The sequence below is a fragment of the Struthio camelus genome, chromosome 1 (assembly GCF_040807025.1).
Source record: "Struthio camelus isolate bStrCam1 chromosome 1, bStrCam1.hap1, whole genome shotgun sequence".
In the NCBI taxonomy this organism is placed as follows: Eukaryota; Metazoa; Chordata; class Aves; order Struthioniformes; family Struthionidae; genus Struthio; species Struthio camelus.
This window is the reverse complement of record NC_090942.1, coordinates 78,092,591-78,114,029: the sequence shown is the minus strand read 5'-3', so window position 1 is coordinate 78,114,029 and position 21,439 is coordinate 78,092,591. Positions and strand designations below refer to the sequence as shown.

The 21,439-nt window shown below is 41.3% G+C and overlaps 1 protein-coding gene across 2 annotated transcripts in view; it reads right to left on the bottom strand.

Moving 5' to 3' along the window:
* Positions 1-389: 389 nt before the first annotated feature.
* MPPED1 (metallophosphoesterase domain containing 1) overlaps positions 390-21,439 on the bottom strand; it is a 63,105-nt gene continuing 42,055 nt past the window's right edge. For both annotated transcript variants that reach the window (XM_068951137.1, XM_068951144.1), the window contains exons 5-7: positions 9,885-10,000; positions 5,053-5,166; positions 390-1,403 (exon numbers count right to left, since the gene is read on the bottom strand). In XM_068951137.1, coding sequence (XP_068807238.1) covers positions 1,285-1,403; positions 5,053-5,166; positions 9,885-10,000 — 349 coding nt within the window. In that variant the 3' untranslated portion in view covers positions 390-1,284. The remainder of the gene's footprint in view (positions 1,404-5,052; positions 5,167-9,884; positions 10,001-21,439) is intronic.

Sequence of the window (21,439 nt, the reverse complement as noted above, 5' to 3'; positions counted from 1 at the left end):
ACCACATGCAACGTGCCGGGTGCAGTGCAGCTCGGCCAGTCAGTTAGTCCTGGGCCTCTCTTGGCAGTGTCCGTTGGCGAGCAAAGAGCAATGGCAGGTTTGGGAGGTGAGTCCCGTTCTGTGTCCATCGGCGTGTCCTCGTCACTCATTGCACTTAATGCTGCTACCAGCTCTGCAAAGACACGTGCCCAAACGCCACCTTGGGATGACCTGCCCCCCCCCCACCCCCCCCGAGGTCCATAAAGTTTCCCCAAGGATGAAATTTTCACAATGACTTTTGATCACCTCCGACTTGGGCCAGATTCAAATCAGTAATCTCATCGCTGGCTGCATGTCCCACTAACAGGTTTTAAACAAAAAGTCCCTCTGGGTTTTACTTAACATACCACTACTGAAAATCACTGGGCATTTTCTGTTGTTTCTTTTTTTCGTTTTTTACATACAATCACATATCGCCTTACCATATGAAAACACAATTATGCTTTTTTTTTTCTTTTTTTTTTTTTTAAGGGAAATGTCATCCTTTTTCACAGGCGAGGCCAGGTTACAAATTCCTGAGTTTATCCTGCACTTAACAGAGTCTCCCTTCTTGAATGTTGAGCTGTTTACAGCATGCCGGCAATATGTACCATTTCCCTTACCATCTGTAATGCCAGATATAGTAAAACTTCATTTCAGTAGAGTGAATTAGGACCTCTATTGCATTGGTTTTGAAGAGATGCAAAGACTTAGACCTGGAGGACCTGGAATAATAGCTTTCCTCCTGTGACTGGTCATTTGTGTTCCATCTTTTACATTTGCCATGTTAATTAAGGGAAAACATCTTCACCACCACTTTTCTTTTACCAGGAGCTCACTGGGAAACATCTGAAATGAGGAAATCCTAGTCTAAACACTTATGTTTAAACTGCAAACTTTCTTAAAGAAACACTCCTTTGAAAGACATCGTTCTTTTAATAAGTCCAATATAATGTATGGTATATACAAAAGTCCCTACTTGATATATATATATGTGTATATATATATGTGGAATGCATTCACTTTTCTGTGTTCACAAATATTTTAATGGTGAAATGTTAAAGTCTTAATCTGCTTCTGGCAGCTAATGGCACCAAAATGTCTTTGTTCCTCATCTGTTTTTGTCACTCAAATTTATCTCTGAAGAACTAACAGGGAAAAAAGAAGAAAGTTTTGCTTTTTTGTTGAATAGCTCCCTACTGGGATCCTCAGCCAGCAATATAAAGTTGCTAATGGGTGGAGCATGACATTAAACCCTTATAATAATCATGTGTTCCTTGGCGTAGGTAAATCAATAACTATAGGTGGGTTAAGAGGCTGGTAATTCACAGTGCACACAGATGCATTCACGTAGGTAGTAGTTCCGTCAGCCATTACGCCATAGCCTACGAAGAAGAAAAGCTCTGGTTACTTTATTATTCACTTTTCTCACACAGCAATGATGAGCGGGACTCAGGAGTGCCACATTCATTACTCAGAAGGGTTTAAAAAATTCTGCCCATGCACACAATGATGTTTTCCTGGATTAACAACATCTTTGTCCCAGAGCAGAACTTCTTGCAGCCTTTTAAATTCTGCAAGAAAAACAAAATTGACTCTCAACAGTTAGTAGCTATAATCCCTAGCAGTCTGCTCCCCCAAAGCTCCCTAGAAATATGGATATTTTTCTTTGCAAAGCTGTTTTTTCTTAACTTTCTCAGTTGTGGAGGGGATGGGAAGATGGAGCTTAGACAATTTCAGCGCTGAACAAAACCTTACTTCCAGTCATTTATGTTTGCAGTCAGTAACACACCAAACTTTGGGGAAACATCATTTTTCACCATTGATTTTCACCATCTGTCCCATGTTGCACTTTTTTAAAGCAATCCATGAAGAAAAAGGATTGCACGACCAAGGAGTGTGTGTGCATGTTTACTGGGTGGGATTTGTCTGTGTGGGAACCTCTTCTTCCCACACACTTTTGAGCCTGTTGACCAATTTCAACCCAATTTGATGGACACAAAAATGCCTGCCCAGGTAGGGAAGAAGGACTTTCTTAACGCATTCACTGAAGGACAAGATGAATTCACACCCTCAGACATCATAACATTTCCACAGGAGAAAACACCTTCTAAATGTCTCAGCTATGGGGAAGAAGCTTTAAGCGTATTTCATGTCTGCCGAGACACCCAAGTCAAAGAATTCCAGAGAGAAATCGGAAGGAAATCAAACGCTGTCAGTTCTAACGCTTGTAGAGATACAGCACAACGCTGTTCCACAAAGTGAAGAAAAATCCCTTCAGAAAAATCCCTCCCCAGCAGCATGGAGAAGTGGACACACTCCATTGCCAAAAGACTTTACAGGAAAGACTAGGAAAAAAACATCAGCAGATAACACTAAAACTAAAGCCTTGATATTAGAAACTTGCATGGAAATAAATGCAAATACAATCTGTATGAAGAAATGCATTCACACTCATAAATATATGACTTTAGGGAAACTACCTAGTGGAAAGCTTTTGTAAGAAGGTTTTATCCCACCATTAATGAAGTTAATGGTGAGACGTATTCATTGCTACGAACATGCACTGAGTTATAAGGCTATTCACATCCTAGGTACCTAGGATCCTGTAGGTTTTCTGAGTGCAATTTCATGGAGAAAATTTCTTACAGAAGCATTGTTAGTTGCAGATTTTAAAAGAATCAGTAGCCAAATTCCTTTCTTTTTCCTTCCTTAAAATATCCTGAATAATGCAAGGCCTCCTGGACTCCCCACGGAAAAAACACACAATAATTGGGAACTAGGGAGGGAAGAAAACTCTGTCAGGTTCCTGTCACAGACATTTCTTCTTTAAATCACTTGCTGCTTGCCACAGAACAATTGTTCTGTGCAAAAAGCAAACTGCACCAAGGACAGCTAGCATTGCTGCTGGGATTTTCACTTGCCTCGGCTACGCATTTGTGGAGAACACAATCGGCTTGCTAATACACTCTCTTAGCTGGAAGATTCATAAGGCTACAGTTTTCACTCTTCTCCCAGTGCCAGAAGAGCATTTCCTTTGCCATGACCTCAGCCAAGTGCTGGCTGAAACAGGCAACGCAGAATCGTAGCTGGAGCCGTATCTTGCTGCTTGTCACCTCCGTGGGTGGACCAGCAGCACGTCCAGGTGCAGAGGTGCTTTTTTGGCGGGGACAGCAGTGCAGAGGGGGAATAGGGAGGAAACAGCCCTTCTAAGCAGCTCTTCCTCCTGGATGTTTAGCAAACGACTGCTGCAGATGTAGCTCTGCTCAGTCAGGGGAGGAACTCATCTGTTCATATCCTGCATTCCTGCTACAAAGAGCAGCTTCGTTTGCACAGGCGGTCTGCAATGGGAATTCTCCTCTGCAGAGATTTAGCATCCCACTGCAAAACAAGCTATGCGCTTCCCCATTTGTTTTCTCTAAATTATGATAGTTTACAAGAAGAGTACCTTGTTTCTGTGCTCTCATACCTACTGTGCCAACCGCGTTAATTCAGACAATTTACCATTCTGTGGAGGCGCCGTTCTCGTCTCTTGGGAGCCAAAGCTGGGCTCAGTCTTAGCAGATGGGGTTTTGTTTACCTGCCTGAAGCTTCATGGCTTACTGTTTGCTTAGATCCCCTGAAACTCACTTGGCCTATGATTTCTGAAAGGACAACGAGTTTGAACTGTATTCACCAGCTCTCGTGTACGGATCCTCAAAGATTGGTGTTAACGGCAAGGGGACAGAAAAAAATACTGTCTATGCATTGTTTGTTTTCTCTGTGCTTTTAACAGCACTTTGGACATTACCCAGGCATTAACTGGTCACAGCAGACAAGACACATGAGGAGAATGGACTTAATCCTTTCTGTATAAAATAATGATTTGAATGTCTTCCTCCATCGCTTTTACAGTGGCACACCTCTAACCAGTGTCGCTCCTAACCTAGCAGGGTAAAAGCGCCAAGCAGCAAGTCTGAGTGGGATTTCTGGGGAAGGGTAGGGTAATGGTTCTGCTCTAAAACAGAAGTATCTGAGCACCAACTACTCCAGTTTTTCCATTTGTTCATTTCTACACTGGTGAGAACCACAGATATCCTAAATCGAAGGCTGGAGCAGTCCCAGAAGCAGCAAACTGGCAGCTGTGGAGCACCTTTTCCTGCCAATAAGCTAACATTGCCAAGAACTAAGCAGCTGATAATACATGCTTATATGCCAATGGGTACATTTCCGCACAGCCCAGCGGTTTCTTTTGGTACAGACGCTGCTTGAAGACTTGCTGCCATTACATGTGCACCCCTAACAGCACAGACTGCTTCTCCGAGCATCTCCCTTTCCCTTCGACTGGAGATGAACTCCTACTGTCATTGACTTCAGTGGAGCACATTTGTCACCATTTACTGACTTATGTGCTGGGAATTTATTTTTCCAGTTACAAAGCAAACAGGCAAGAGAACATCCTCGTTTTATCTGGGTGCTAAACGTTCCCCTTGCAAAGCAAATCAATACATGAATACATATCTTGCACTTCTACCTAAGTCAGTGGTGACATGCCTCTTGATTTTATTCAGACAGGCACTGAGGGAGGGAGACAACCTTAATTATCCAATCTTGACGCTCACGCCTTCGAAGCATTCCCCCCAAAGCACTGTTACCCATTTTACAAATGCAGAAACTGAGACACGGGGAGCTTTCCTGAGTTATTTCAAGTCACACAGAGATTTAGCAGAGGAAAACAGAATCCATCAGTCCTAATATTTAAACACTTTCTGTAACTACTGGACTTGTGCCCTTATTTTAAAATTCATAGTAATTCTCACCGTGAAGGAGCCATCACTCTATTTTATAGATATGGAAAATGAAAGGGAAGCTGAGGTACAAACATGGAAATGTGGGTATCAGCAAATTTCATCTATATATATACAGGAAGCCAAGTAAGTGATCTGAATTTCTGAGGTGCTTCATTTCAGGTATTCAAGCTTGAAAATGCTGGATCGAGCACATAATCTCTGTGTTCAAGGTTTTAAATACGGATATAGAGAAACATTTTCTAACCTTCATGGATATGTCCAAAAACATGAAGCCTTGGCTGTATTCGTCTCTGGACTGTGTTCAGCAGCTCAACACATCCTACCCGTTGCATTTTCTTAGGAACCCAGTCTAGAAAACCTTTAGAAAAGAAAGGAAAACTTTAAAAGAAGCCAGGTTATCTGCAAAGCTTTATTCAAAAACATTTGAGGTTTAATGTCTCCCAGCTTCTCATAAGCAGTCACAAAAGAATTGATGGGGGGAAAAAAACAGTGTTTTCGTTGGTCAGTAGAAGAGGAAGGAAAGAAAAATATTGAAGAAAGTCACAAAAGCTGATCCAAAAGAAAAGGACTATGATCATTCTTGCCAACTGTTTTGCAAGGGAAAAAAAATCCCTGCAATTAAAGCATCTTTGCGCTGCTGCTGGCAACAAAACTCAATTCTTCATCCATCCCTCTTTCTTTAAGAGAGCAAAGAGCAGTATGTCCAAAGTGAGTGTCTCAAGTCAGGGTGTTTAAATAGAGCTTGAGGCCCTAGTTCTAAAAATGAAGCACGTCTTTGCCTTTAACCTTTGGTGCTGCTAATATTCAAACTATATTGTTATCACATTGAATCTTAATGTCAGTGGAACTCGGGTGAGGAACCCATAGGGTGCCTAAAAACAATATCCTCAAGTAAAACTGGTTTAAAGGCTCCATGACGCAGCAAACCACACTAGCCTAAATGTAGGGACTTTAGCTAGTGAGAGAAATTCAGTCCTTCTGCAGCAGATAGATAACGTTTGTAAGTGCTATATTTACTTGCACAAAGTTCTTATAAAAAATAAATTTTTCATGAAGACAGACAAAAATCTTGACCAACTTGCTTATATGTCTAAAATCATGACTTCAGAGGGATGCTTACTGTCAACTAAAGCCTTGTGTTTCCTGGTGCTTTCTTCAACGAGTAGTATTAGAAGGATGTTGTTGTATTAGAGGGTTTGGAATAACTAATCTGTTTTTTTGTGTTTTTTTTCCCTTTCTGTTGTTCTGCCATTTTTATCAGGCTCCAATCTGGAACACACAAGACGCAATTATTCTGTTTTTCCCTTCCTTATCTATCCTCGCCCTGCCATTGCCTGCCTGTCCTAGCTTCCTATCTCTGACTTGGATTGCTGTAATCGTGTGAATACCTTGTGCCTTTGAGAAAATGGTGGTCAGCCAGTGAGGAACACACTCTGGGCCTAGTTTTCCTATGTGTATTTTTGAGGCTGTACAGCTAAGTACAGCTAAGCAGCCAACTCACTTAAGAGACCAGAACTATGATGTGCAAGGTCTTGGAAAACCTGAGTTTCACAGTAGGTTCATACATTGAGAGAGACCTCTTTACATGCCAGTGTTTGAAAACTGGCTCAGTACACTGTGAGGTTTTATGAAAATCGTAAAAATTTGCCCAAGTATCGGAGCTACTCAGAGACCTAGGTCCAACTTTCAAAAACGACTTAGGAATGCAGTGTCCTAAGTGTCAAACAGAGGAAATTCTGACAATGGACTTAGACTCCCAATTTATTTGGACACTTCTGAAGATGCCGGCTTGGCTCCTGAGGGGTTTGTGTCCAAAGAGAAAATGCAGCTGAGTTCCAGACAGAGGAGAGCAATGTTCAACTCAGGAAATTCATTCTACTGGTCACTTTTGTCATCCAAAGCAGTTCAAAATTCACTAGATGAAATATTAGCTTTAAGATGTCAAAGTGAGCCCAGCAACTCTTCCAGAATCCACTTCCTGCTGTTTTTCAGAGAAAATGCATCATAGCAAACTCCAGGTTTTGCTACTTCGACGATGTGAAACAGTTAATTGTCAGAACGTCTGTGGTGAACATAAAGGCAAAAGTATTTCCACTTCAAAAACTCTGCAAACAAAAATCCATAAAATTAACTTCTCCATTAAATTAAGCATTATTTATGTTGAACATGTTTTTGTTTACATGCATTATCACCCTTCTGAAGCTTTCCCATATGTTTGCAGCTTATTATATACACCTGACTACACAAACTAAGAATAATTGATTACACCTAGCTAACAATTAGAGTTCATCTTAGGGTTTTTTTAATGTTTGGTTACTTGAAACAGGTTTCTGCAGCTGTCAGGAAAGTATAAATCTTTCTCAGAGACAATCAAGCAGACAGCTACAAATGAAGACTTAAAGGTGAAATTAAATAAAAAAATAAAAAAAAAAAAGAAAAGGAAAGTGGACTTTTTGAAGAGAAATAAAAGAATCCTAAAGGTAGATCTTTAGAAGTCAGGGGGAGGACTTAAAAAGTTATCCTATACATAAAAGAAACAAAAAAAATGCTGATATAGAAATGAGCATTAGCAGGGATTCTGTAACTGTGAATACTACAACTCATGAGCTATGTAACATGGCGTATCTTCATTAATAAACAGGTTACCAATAAAATGGTCACTAATAGCTGTTTAATCTTTGCTTTCTCATCTTGCGTGAACCTCCTGTAGCCCTGCCCTGATTCCATCCCAAAGCACTACTCTAAAACAGAAAAAAAAAAGAAACAATTGTGGGTCAGATTTTTTACACACCTAAATGACTCAGAAGCACAAAATCTATTAACTCTTAATGGTGCCTCTGCTTCTAAATCATGCAGTCAGTTTTAAATCTATCTAATAATGTAGTATTAATCGGATTAGGAGGATGCGTGCTCTTTTGAAGTGAGGGAATGAGAAAAAAGCACAGAAAACAGATGATGGACAGAATTTAGGCAGCCGTGCTGGAGAAAAAGAGGAATGAAGCTTGATTGCTTTTTATGATCATTAAGAACAGCTCTAGTGATGCTGTCCAAGATCAGAACAACAGTAATTAGCTTTCTGGTTAAAATAATTGGCTGGGAGGGTCAAGGAGGCTCCCATCTCCCAAAACACCTGTGGACAGTGCTACACAATAAGGAGGTCCTGTAAGTGGGGAAGAGTGCTAATTTCTTGTGAAGCATCATGTATTTGTTGCTGCGGGTGCCAGGGACACCAACAGCTGGTGCCCCCAGGCAGAGTGTTCTGTGCCTCAGCTATCTATTAAAGCATCAATAAGAAAAAGACAAAGAAGCAGGAACTTCTCAAAAAGAAAATCCTTGGAGGACGGTTCAAGCTTAAGGGAAAAAAAGAATAAACAGTGAGGAGGTGGGGGAGCTGGGAGGGAATTCATGTTATCCAGGTATAGTCAGTGGAGCTAGGAGGCTCCACCTCAGAGTTATTACAATTATTAAATTGCTACTCAATTATTAAATTTACTATTAAGTTTATTATTACAGCATGCCAGTTGGGCTCCAGCTCTGCCCTGCTCTCTGGAGGCTCTCCTCCCCGCTGCGGATCCTACAGGCTGCCTGGAGAGTCCTGCAGGCTCCATTAGCAAGGTGCACGATGCTGGCTGGTGCCAGTCCCTCTCGCCACCTTCAGACGCTGGATTACAAACTCTAGGTAATAGGGATATTCTGTGAATGAGCTGAAGTTTGGATTTCCTTTACAGCTAATTGGCTGAAGCAGCTGCTTTTGAAAATGGGTTCAAAAGTACTGATATTTCTGTTAATGTTTTAAAAACATACATCACAAACAAATCTGTATCAAAGATCTAGCGTTGCCACTCAGGCCTTGTATTGTATAGGATTAGCCCCAGCACTAATTATTCAGAGTGGACATCTCAAGGCCTAAACAATTTATTTCTGCCATCTGCTTTTATGATACAAGTCCACATTAAAATCAGTCTACGGCATGGAAATAGGATAGGTGGAGTATCAAAACACTTGCCCTCATTGTGAGAAATCATGCTCACAAAGAAGCCCTTTCCCCCAGGATTAGTGAGCAGCGGAATGCAAACTGGTCTTTCTAAAGAAAAAAAAAATCACAAACCCTTTAGATACTTTCTCCTCCAAATTTTGAAAAAGGAGAAGAAAGAGTGGAAGACAAGAGGATTTTAGCTTCAGGAAATTGGGGACTGAAGGGAATCTAAAGGTTTAAAGAAAGCAACTAGCTTTCATCTTACAGAAAGCACTCCTGCACAGTTAAGTACATGCTTAACATCCCTGTCCAGTTATTAAATCAGTAAGAGTTAAATGTATTTGCATTAAATTTAACTTGTTATATATTGAATATATTGAAAAATCTGTTAAAAGCCTTTATGGAATCAGGACAAACATTTCTCTGATTATTTTATTTCCATACCGCAGATCAGAGGACTAATATCTAGGAACGTAAGAAATCCATCCTGGCATGCTTTCTATCATCTGTATTATTATTTGTAAGACACAAATGCAAGACCATTTCTTGTGGATCGGTTAGTGTTGCCAGACTCCACTAAAGACAGGCGGTTCACCCACGCCATCCAAAGAGCAGGCAAGCAATGGCAGCATTTGGGTTTGTGAGCCAGAAAATACATCAAGTCAGCACGAGGAGGAAAAAGACAAACTCAGGCTATTTGCTGGCCAGGGAACACTACTGCAAGTGAGGGAGAAAGCCAGTGGTTAAAAAAAGTAAGTAGAAACCTTGGGCCTGATCCCGCATTTCTCTCTAAGCAAGCTTTAGGTCTACTGATTTCACCAGTGGCAGAGGCATGGGTAAACTGAACCCTGCTTATTTCGAAAGCTCATTAAGACTTAATTTATTAAGGCTTTGCTTCTTAAGACTTGACTTAATTCCCTACCACTGAGCAGAGGGAAGGCTGACACATAAACCTGAGCTGCAGTCCTGGTGCCGCACAACTCGGTAGGGATGTTACCTGCGCCTTCTGCGGAGCCCCGGTTCCCTTCTGTCTACGGAGAGCCATCAGTTACTGTACAATCGTTGGACATACACAGCTAACAGCACTACTATTTTCTTACCGAGAGGTGGTCCATGTGTTATAAGAATATCTATTCCATCTGGAATAAGGTTCCATTTCTCTAATAGCGCTTGGCCTCGTGGAAGATTAAAGCCCCAGCCATAAAACCAAGGTTGCCTGCCAAGAGAGGAGGAGAATGACTTCAGTGCTACTCCCATGTATTGGTTACCTAATTAAAATACAGAGATTGGCTCTTTACTAGCATGGAATTGAGAGACAGAAATGGCATTCATTTTCTTATTTCTATGCACAATAAAACTCTTTTTGCGTACCGCCAGTATTTATTATGTAACGTGCGGAAAACCAACATAGTTCTTACCAGTTTAAGTAGGCAGCGTACAGTATAATATTGCTAGTATTCCTCCAACTAGATGAGAAGTAACTATTACAAGACCTGGATAGCAAGATCTCCATGCATGGCTCAGTGTGCTGGACTCCCATGGTATCTAGAAGACCACCTGTCTCAGACCGGTGCGTGTACGGGATGCATCTTTCACATTAGCTCATCTCACGTTTGCCCTCGAGCCGACGACCCGCTGCGCAAGGATAGGCCCTGGCACAACAGATCCTGCTCCAAAGGTGGAGACATCATCTGTGCTGTTTTGTTTTCCTACTTGGAAGCACCGTTATCAGAACAGGAATACTGCCTCTTTTCTTATATAAAATTTTCCTCTGTCCTCTAATGTGTTGACTTGCTTTTAAATAAGACTTTACATATTCAAGACTTCTTATCAGATGGGCGTTTACATTTTCGTTAAACGCGTTTATGGAGCAGCTCATCGTGAAGCAGTGGGACTGTAACACTGCCAGTCAGAATATAATTTATCTGTTTATTGCCATCCCATTGATTAAAAAACTGTATTTCACAGCAATTACATCACAGTGGTAAATTATGTCTTGCTGACTATGCTCTAATGCTAGATCATAAAATTGTGGGGTTAGTTTTGGGTTGGATTTTTTTTTTTAAACTTTTTTGACTGACGTGTTCGAGCCATATCCATATTTGGAGAACAACAAATAGGCTGCTGTGATTTAATAAGGTTTATGATAATTGCAGCCTTCGCGCTTATAAATACATACACATCAACCGAAGTTTCCTTTGAGATGTTACTTTGTTGAAGAAAGCTTTACACTCCCTCTCTGCATCAAAAGGCAGAAAGAAAGATTTCTTTTAAAGACATTCTCTGAACTCCTCTTTACATCACGTACGGCAAAGACAAAAGAAAATGCCCATAAAGCTATTATTCATCCTCTTCCATTACTGACGCTTGACTAACATTTCAAAAATTAGCATGTCTGCAATCTCCGTGATGATATATTTCCCACTTCTCCTTCCAGGATGCCGCAGAGCACACGTCGATTGAAAACAGCTTAAAAAATACAGAGCTTGCTAAAATATAAAGGGACGCGGCTTACCCCGAGGGAAGAAAAGAAAATCCCAGCTAAAAGGCAAGGCTGAAGGGGGGTTCCCAGAACGTTTCCTCTCTCGTACAGACAACAAGAGCCTTAACTTTTCTCTATACGTGACGGAGCGGCTTCCTGTGTCCGAGGGGCAGCACGCGCCTCCTCGCTCTCCACCACGCCATGCCCTGGGCCACCAGGTGTCCCAGCAAACGGATGTGACACTTTGTCCATCCTTTGGGAATATATCTCAGCCTCCAGAAGCTGGGAGCAGTGATGTGAAGAAGAGCTGCTAAAAGCAGCAGCAGCGGCAGCAGCAGCGGCAGCAGCAGCGGCAGCGGCAGCAGTGGCGGCAGCGGCGGCAGCGTTAAAAACTTTGCTCTGGGTCAGGCTGCTCGGAGCCGGGAGCAGCCGACCGAGGAAAAGCCAGTCTTGCCTTCTGCAGAGTCCCGCACCGTTCAAGTCACCGGTTGTGTTGGTTACCTAGAGTCACCTTAGAGCAGGCTCTCCTCGCAGGAAGCCTGCCAGCCGGCTCGCAGGTACATGACGTCTCCCCCGGGCGCTGCTGGGGCGGCAGGGAACTCGCGGGCCGTTTCCCGGCTTCTTCTGCAGCGAGTTCCCTGCCTGACCCTGGCTCGCAAACGGCAGTCGGCGGAGTTTGGGCAGCGTGGCCCTTACGCTCAGCTCCCCGTTGACATGATGGGAGTTGTTTTACCTCACAGGAGCGCTGTGAAACTAAATAAGTCGAAGCCTGGGAGGCGCTCACGTTTTGCAGAAGTGGGGAGCTTCATAAAGCACCGCAGAGGCCCTCGGGCTTGCCTGCCGGACCTTACGCGCTAAGTATCTTCTTGCACCGCGATGAAAACTTCCAACAATTCGGCGAATTGTATGCAGGCCTAGAGCAAGTTTTCCAGGAGCGAAACCTCACTGACGGGAAAACATTTGCAACCGAGTGTCCGGGTGGTAAATCCCGCTTCAGCTTTTAAACCCGCTGAAAGAGTCGCCCCGCCGGCCCGCGCCCCGCACTGCGCCGTGGCCGCCGGCCGGCCACTCCCCCGCAAACACGCCAATATTTGCCCAAGAGGAAAAGCTCACCAACCTATAGAGCCACGTTTTAAGACCACAGTGAAGTGTCTGGAAAGAGCAATAGTCGCGCCCTGTCACAGGTCCTGCGAGAAGGCAGCTGAATCCCGTCGCAAACGCGAATGACCACGAACGGCCTCCGCGGAGGGCAGAGTCCGGGCCGGCCGCCCAGCGCCGCTTTTGAAAAAGCTCGTTTTCCCTAACGAATAGGCTTATTAAGACGAGAGGCGCCTTCCCCTTCCCTGGCTGCCTCCCCTGGCGGCACACGCCGGGGCTGCTCTTCGGTGACGGGGACACGTTGCAGGTTGGGTGCTCTGCCGCTACGCTGCCTTTTGTGACCATCCCAAGACCGAAAGAAACGTCTGCAATATTTTTTGGCCAAAATCGGAAGGCCAAGAAACGGGGCGGCAGAGGATGTCAGCACGCTTTATGCGTAAGAAAAGAAAGGAAAACCGCAGACCTCAGTGCCCCCCACGCCGCCCCACAAGTACCACCGTCCTCAGAAGCCCGCGGGGATGTTATGGGTCCCCACGTGCCGCCTTCTGCAACGCTGTCGCGAAACAGCCGTCAAGGTTTCTGAGCAGGGGGAAAAAAAAATTCTCCCTTAATACCCACTAACAAGTCTGCGACCTGGATGTCACGCAAAGTCAACTTTGTCTCAAATTTCCGTTCAGTATGGAACTGGAAAATAAAGTCTTAATTCAAGCCCAGAACTTTAGGATCCCTCTTTCGGTGCTTGCTCGGGAAAAGCATAATTTTTTACAATAAATTATTTCTCAAGAATGTGTCACAATTTACAAAGAAAATAACTCTAGCATATGTTCTGTAAGAGAAAAACTTGCTATTCTCAAAAAAAAAACAAAAAGCAAGGAAAACGTATTTGGCAATTAGGGACCTACGTCAGGAATGTATTTCACCTCTGAAGTGAAGCGCTCATGTGTAGAGATGTACTTTGATTCAGGTTTTATCTTCTTAAAGTGAACAGTATTTCTTGATATACTATTGAAATTCAACAGTATTATTATTATGATAAGAATAGCGATTGTCTACATATCCGGTTCTGGGGGGAAAATATATTGCAAGTGAATTTGTTTACAGCACAATTAACCTATGTTAAAAACATATGAACAAGTTTTGCAGGTCAAATGATCCACCATTCAAAAAGGGCTGAATTATCAGAATTCGTGCTAGCAATCGGATGTTGCTTTATGTACTGAATTTCTATCTTTCTGTTCTAAAGTAACCATTGGAATAATTTTCTTACAGAATGATAGTTGCTATGACAACCATAGCAAATTTTCCTTTTCTGAAACAGATGTCTCATTTAGTTGAAAATTAGAATGTGAAAAACCCATGGGAAAAATTAATTCAAACTTTAACAGAACACTGACTACAATGTAATCTCTTATAGGTTAACCCCTTAACATCTTTCTGCACTCTTACAGTAACCTTCTCATAAATTCTAATTAAACCACTTTAACCTCCTATAAATGACCTTCTTAGCTATCATTAGTGCTTTAGTTGTCTTTGAAGGGAGGATTTCTGCTATAATAACAACAGAAAAAGTCACCCTAAAAAAAAAGTGGTCAAACATATTACCGCCTTAATTATTTATCAGTATTTTCTCTTTCATTCAGCCACTACTGGAAGAGAGCTACCATGTAGTCCAAGAGTTCTTCTGTCATTTAAATGGGGCATAACTTAGTTTTACATGTGATTTACTGTAAAGGGCTGTGACGCACTGCACAGTTTCGACCTGTAATTTATGTGAAAACTGAAGGTTTTCCATTTTCAGACCACTGGAATACATCTCAATTTGCTCAGCAGATGTACAAAAGAGGGCACAAAAAGGATACTTGACTAGGGAAGCCTAACAGTGGGCACAGATTTTTCTATCAATCAGAAGCAACAAGAGAGTGAAATCTGATTCTCCGTTACTTTGATTCAACCATCTTAACTTAAAGAACAGATTCCTTCCTCTCTGTGCACTTACCAGCTCGACGCGAACCTCCTCCGTACTTGCCGGGCAGCTACAAATGAACAGTGCAGGCAGCCAACGGGCAGTTAGAGCCATATTCCCACCACGGCACTGCCCTTAGCGCCTGCAGGCTGTAAGACACCGTAAGAACTCCAGGACTGCAAAATTTACTGTGGCAGCTTCATCTAGGTTGTCCAGTTGGTTAAGACAAAACCTACTACCACTAGGCACAAAATGAATCTTGTCGACTTCAAGGGATAACTCCCTTGTGTAGTCCAATATCTGCAGAGTGCTATAGGTGGGAAATGACTGTAGCATAGCTGTTAGCATACCAAAGGGATTGGTGGGCAACATCTGGCAAACACCTTAATAGCAAAAAATATATAACTAAAACACAGCGTGCAAAATCATTGTATCTCCTCATTTCTGCAAAGTTCCTACAGAAATCTTTTTTACAGCTGAAAGGTATATTCCCTCACTACAATCTCTTTACTTAAAAAATAAATTTAAAAGGCTCACAAGAATATGTAATTTGTTCCAGTCTTCTCTCCACAACAGCTGTCATTTCTCTCCGTTAAGAAAATAAGTAGATATTGGCCAGCGATTGTACAGAAGTTCAGTAGGAAAAGAATGGACCAATTCTCACAAATACAAATATCAAACAAATACAAATACTCCCCTGCATTATAATTTTACAGCTGCACATCTTCAGCACCAGAAGATCGGACTATGCGTGCTGAAAGCCATATTGGCAAAGGTGACCAGCGAAGAGACATGGAGCACAGAAAAATAGTACGATTCAGCAGTGGTAATCACAGGTGAAGATGAATTCATACTCGGAGATGGAAAAGGTGAATTCCAACACATACTAATTCCCAGCCCAAGACATCTCACTGTTGGACATTTCAGTCTAATTTTCCCCTTCTTCAGTCTATCTTACTATTCCTAGTTACAGTTCCATGAGCCACACTGAATACCTTCCTTGCTTGTTGTTCCCATCCTTCAGGTGTTCATATTTTTATATTCCCTGACACTGCATTATTTGTATTTTAACCAATCCTTATAATTAGCTTTTTAGCCTTTCCTCAGTAAGGAACTCTACACAGTCCATTGAGTACTTCCACTGCTCTACTGCTCTTTACTAATGCCACCCTAAGTTTTCTCTATAGGAAGGATTCATAAAAGTGTATGTTCTTTTTCTGGCATTGGTTGTTTCTACATCTAAAGTAGCTGTGAAATAACACTATTCTTTTGCCTTTTTTCCTCATATTCAAGAGGACTGTCCCAAACAGACAAAGCGACTGAACTAGCTATTAGGCCATTAGTGTGAAGAAGCACTGGCAGGGCACTGTTTGTTTATAGGCTCTGAATTGGCGTTCATCGTCTTGGCATCGGAGCATTTCATCAGCCTAACCGAGGTTTAAAGAACAACAGGGTTCAGAAGTGGGGAGGAGTGCGAGGAGACATGACTGACTCCCATGTTGAGAGAAACGGCAAGACACAGGTGGTGTATTTTTTGGAGAAGACATATGAAAGAAGCGTACAGAAGAATTAAATTACACAGAAAGAAACTTACATTCACTCATTCATAACGTTGGAACAGGGGGGATTTTAATGAAAGCCCAGGCCTCACACTTAAAACTAATATATGCAAATGATAGTTAATCTCATACGTGATTATCCTCCGGAACTCATGGCACAAAGTGCAGCTCAGCAGGTGGGAAGGCGAAAGCAGAAGGGAAGGGAAGGAAGGTGCCAAGGCACTAAATGGCTTGCGCACCCTTACCCAGGGAGTCTGGAGCAAACAGCAAATTGCATTCAGACCCTCTATCAGTCTGCTGGCCACAACAGTGTATTTCTTCCATGTACAAGTTTGCTGCGTTTGTTTTTCTTTTTTTTTTTTTTTTGCCTTACTTGCTCTGATCTGAGGTTGTCATTCTTGAAACTTTGAATCAAATTAAATTACTGTTTTCACAAAAGGAAAGGAGTGCAAAAACCAGAATACAGCCCTTTGTCAGTAATTATTTCTTTTGCAATTCTAGTTACACATGAAATCATTCATCTTTTGTTTAGTAAAGGATTTCATACATCTCTGACTGGAAAGAAGAAAGAATGAGCTGTGACTAATAGGAACTGATCACTTCTAAACATTAATCTGTTATAAAACAATGAAAAGTAAAATGAAATCTACTTTATCTTCATAACAAGAAAAAGGAAGATAACAGGTGAGGAGAAAAATTAATGAAAGACTGAATTTAAAACATGCCAACACCAAATGCAAATAGTTTATTTCATTCTGCTGGGAGCCAAATGATAATATCCCATCTGATATTTTTTAAAATATTAAAATAAAAACCACAAACAAACTTAAAAGCGGATCTGGAACAATTAGCCAAGAGATTCAGCGTGGAGGGAACACATGCAGAACTGTGCAGACTTTCGGCATGCTCTTACAGATTTAATGCAGGGGCTATGGTGGTCAGCTGCTGATGTCTCAGGGTTCGTTCCCTCAGTCTCGCCCACTGTCAGTATTAAAAATACAGGTACAGCCCAGTTACTGGGACTTTACTTCACATGCTGATAAGTGATAGTCACAGACAGAAGGAGGGCTGAGAGGGAGGAGCGGAACAGCTCCTTGGCCCACAGTACAGTCACCACTTCACTTCAAAATGTAAAGCTTCACGTGCATGGGCCAATCAGCAAGGAGAAATTCCTCCAGGCTCATGTATTCATGGCATCTTTACAGTTTTCCACTATCAAATGACCAGACAGGTAGAGAAACATGCTCTTCCTCTACACTGGTACATCTGGCTAGTTAGGGTTTCCCGTAGTCCTCTACGGGAACTAACTCCTCCTCAGTTACCAGACTTCGCAGAAGTCTGGTAACCGAGGAGATGGAATATGTCTTCAAATGGAGACATTATGCTTTGTGATTTATTTTTTTATGATGCAGCTCCTGCAGGGACTCTCCTAGATGAAGCATAACTCAAGTACGTAGGATGCGCAATAGGTGCACTGAGAATCACTAAAAAAGGCCCTCAGAGTAGCCACTTCTCAGTTTTGTAACACACCAGGTTTACATTCTTTTCTCAAAATACCAGGAGTAATTAGGCCATATGGACTAACTGTCTGCCAGTTTTTACTTTTTTCCCTTTCGTTTTGTTTTTTCCTTTTTTCAGAAAATTCAAAGCCATTTTGAGTTAAACAAGCATGAAAATGCTTCCAAAACTAATAATTAATACAGCACATGTATAGATGCATAAAGTATATTATTTTAACATTTACAATTTAGCAACAGATGAATGTATTTCTTGTCAAAAAAGCACATACTGGTACCTCATATGCCATGTTTCTAACTGAACTGAGCAGCATTCAAGTAATCCTAAATTCCAGATTAATATTGTCCTGCATTAATGTAATATTTCCTACATTCACCCTGCAATGCAGTGGTGGAAACCAAATGCTGCAATATAACTTTGTCTACCAAAAATGTACAGCTTGAACACCTGGATGTTCAATCAGCTAGCTAGGACTTCTGAAATATCCTTAAAAAACAACATATATTTTTCTGATGTAAATTACCTAATTCTGTTAGCTTTGTTAGAAATTTGTGACATTCACAGGTCTAGCCCTCTGTTTTAATATTGGTTCCAATTTATTCTCCTATCATACTGGTGAAGAAAACCCTCGCATTACTTCACATTAAACAACAGTAATTCATTAAAAAATAATGATTTATTTTATGAACAACAAATCCAAAGGATGCCTCCCGATGTTAAACAGCACGATAGCAAGGGCTAAAGTGCTGCTTTTGCCCCTAAAATCCAGTCAAGGAAAAGGAACTGAGATGCACCGTGTTGCACTTAGTTCCTGCGACGGTGTCTCTCCGTGGGCCTCTTAGAGCGCCAATGCGAAGTTGCCATCTACTCGTCAGGGTAGTAGTGCCTCTGTTGTGTCAAAAACCTACGGAAAATGGCACAGATACAAGCTGGTGTGAAGAAGGGAGGCTGATTCTCACCAGGTGTAAACGGTTCAAAAGCTGGTGGAGCGCTGCCAGTTTACTCCAGCTGAGAATCAGCTCCACGCAGATCCGCTCCAAACTCGTTAGCTATTTGTGTTTCTCCTGGAATAGCGCCAAAGGGCTCGTCGCAGTACCCAACTGTGTTTACATCTCTGAAAACATCCTGCAATTGCTGCTGTCTGAGACTACACACCAGACTACAGATAGAGCTGGAAGTCCCTTTGTTCATGCAAAAAAAAAAAAACAAAAAAAAAAGCTCCAAAACAACAACAACAAAAAAGCACTTTAAACTTTAAAATCAGCTCTGTCTCATAAAATTAAACTTTTAAGCAAATGTGAAAAATAAAGAGAAAACTGCTGTGGGGGATTGCTATTTCACTCTTGTGCTTTATGAACTGCAGGAAAGTGAAGCCAATTCCCTGTGGTGAGATTACAGGTCTCTTCTTCTATAGGTCTTAAATTAAAAACCAGCTGAAGCCAAAGTGAGCTAGTTTACTGGATCAGAAGATTCAATTATTTCTTCTAAGTAACTGAATCTGAACTACTTCATTCTAATAATATACAACTAATAATTACAGCCCAAGAAAGGACTTTTTCCCCCAAGCTAATTAAACTAAAGCAGTATATTTTTCTACTACTCTCAAATTTAACTAAAGCTAGAAACATTTGCACCAAAACAAGCAATGCAAATCCCCACTCGTGTACAGAAATATAAAGCCACACATTATGTTTAGTCATCGCAAGGAACAGCACTCACCCCAAAATATTATGTGGAATACTCCTAACTTCTGATCAATATTAGACATACATGTATCTGTGCACACACAGACAGTGAAAAGGCCTGCACTCTTGTGCAGACGCAGTGGAGCAACATGACTGCAAAATGGATGCAAAATACCTTTGCTTGGATTCAGTAACTGTTTAAACTCCCTGTGAAACGTGCCGGAGAATTGATCCATATCCATCATACACCAATATGCGCAAGCATGCAGTATACAAAGGTTTTTAATTTACTGTTTTTTCCCTAACATGACTGTTCTAGGATTGAATTGTTCTCCTCAGCTTTGGGAAACACTGGGGAAAAACCTTATTTTCTGGAAAGTCCATTAAAAAGAAAAGGGGAAAAAAAGGGATATTTTACACTGCTGTGATTTAAAAAAAAATCCTGGGGGACATGGAAGATTAAATTTCTCAGCAGCACATAATACCTGAAATTTATCACATTGGTCTGACCATGATGATATATACGGTCTAGGACCAGTGTATTTTGGTCTACATCTTCATTCACTCACATACCTATTGCACAGTTTAATTAGCTAATTGCAACTCTGTTCCTTGAACATGACATAGAAAATTCACTTGCAGTCTGAGAAATTTTGATTTTGTTTCATAAACATTTTTTCTCTTTCAGCCCTGTTAATGACTCTTGCTAATTCATTTCAGTCACTTAATTTGTACTGCAGTGTTCGTTAAAGAGACCTCTCTGGAATTCAGTAAGGCTGCTCGCATGAGCAATGGCACCTGTATACCTAGTGTCTACTGAATGACACTCAGATCTCCAGTATTTCCAACTCATGTTATGAAAACACTTTCCGCAAAGGGTTGATCACATGAAATGCACCCTTTGAGGCAATGAATCATTAGTAAAAAAAGAAAAAAAAAAAAGAAAAAAAGGGGAGAAAATCTGTCCAATGACCTGTTTCTGCTTCTAAAATAGCCAGAATGCACCACAGGTCTCCCTTTCTGCTATTGGAAAATCTATTATACTTGAAGAGTTATTTGACACAACCCTCCCTGCGCTCCTCGCCTTCACTCTCCCCCGCCCAGAACATCTGAATTTAATAGATCACAATCATTTTGCAGGAAAAAACATTCTTACGATCTTCCATATGCTGCAAACTAAACTACAGTGTATTGTGGTTTTAAGTGTTTTTAGAAGCAGCACTTTCCAAAATGGTAAACAGTTTCTGATAAGTACAGAAGAGGAAATAAAAATATCACTCCGGCATTCCATTAAAATATAATTAAACCTGCATCTATGCGCCTCAGACTGTAATTAATATATTTTAACAGGATGATCAATTTTGCTTTCTCTCTTCCAAACATGTTGCCATTTCTTACACATCTGTCACATCCTACCTACCTTTTACTGAATGCCTGAAATAAAACTTCAGCATTCTAACCATAATGATACAGCCATAGCAGGTTTAGATGTCAAGCTTTTCCTCAAGATTTCTGAAACATGACTTGTCTCAATTCTAAATAACTAGTGGAGTCTATTATTCCTACTCATCATTTTCACTGTCTTCAAGAACCATGTCAGTCTATCTAAATTACTCGTTTATACTGCCAACCTCAAAGGCACTGATTAAGAAAGAGCTCCAAACAGCTCCTGACTTTCAAAATCAGGGAACATCCACTGTTGTAAAAACGTATTTCTGAGCAACGAAAACCCAGCATTCTACGATAGTTCCAGGCCCACCATTCGGTTAAGTCTTGCACTCACAGAACTAGCCACAAAAACCATCAGAGCGGTCAATCTGAGGCAGAAGAACACTAATTATTTTCCATCAATTCTACAGGAGATGAAAGCTGCAATGTAACATCTTGCACTGCTCCTGCTCTATATATAAGCCATGCTCCCAACTTGGGGGGTACATTTTGTTAAATGAAGACAATCTTCTATTTTAATATAGTATCATTTTAATTTATGTTCACCTCAGTGACTGTAAAGATTTGTACAAGGTCTGGGAAAGTAAACATTAGATGATTCATCACTTGCAAAATGAAAGCGTGTCCCTCTCATGAAATGAACCTATAAATCTTTGTTACGTTATTTTACTGATGGAAACTGAGTTCAGTGAGGAATGAAAGAGACTATTATAGCTGTTCTTGGAAAGATGGAGGAGGAAAGCACTGAAACAGAGACTTAGGGTATGGGTGGGCTAGAGTGGGTGTGAAATGAAAATAAGTCTGTCTCATTTTTTCCCTTTGCATGCTCTTTGAAACTACTGCAGTTACACATGGAAGTTACCATTCTCTCTATCCAAAGTGCACATCTGCACACAAACAC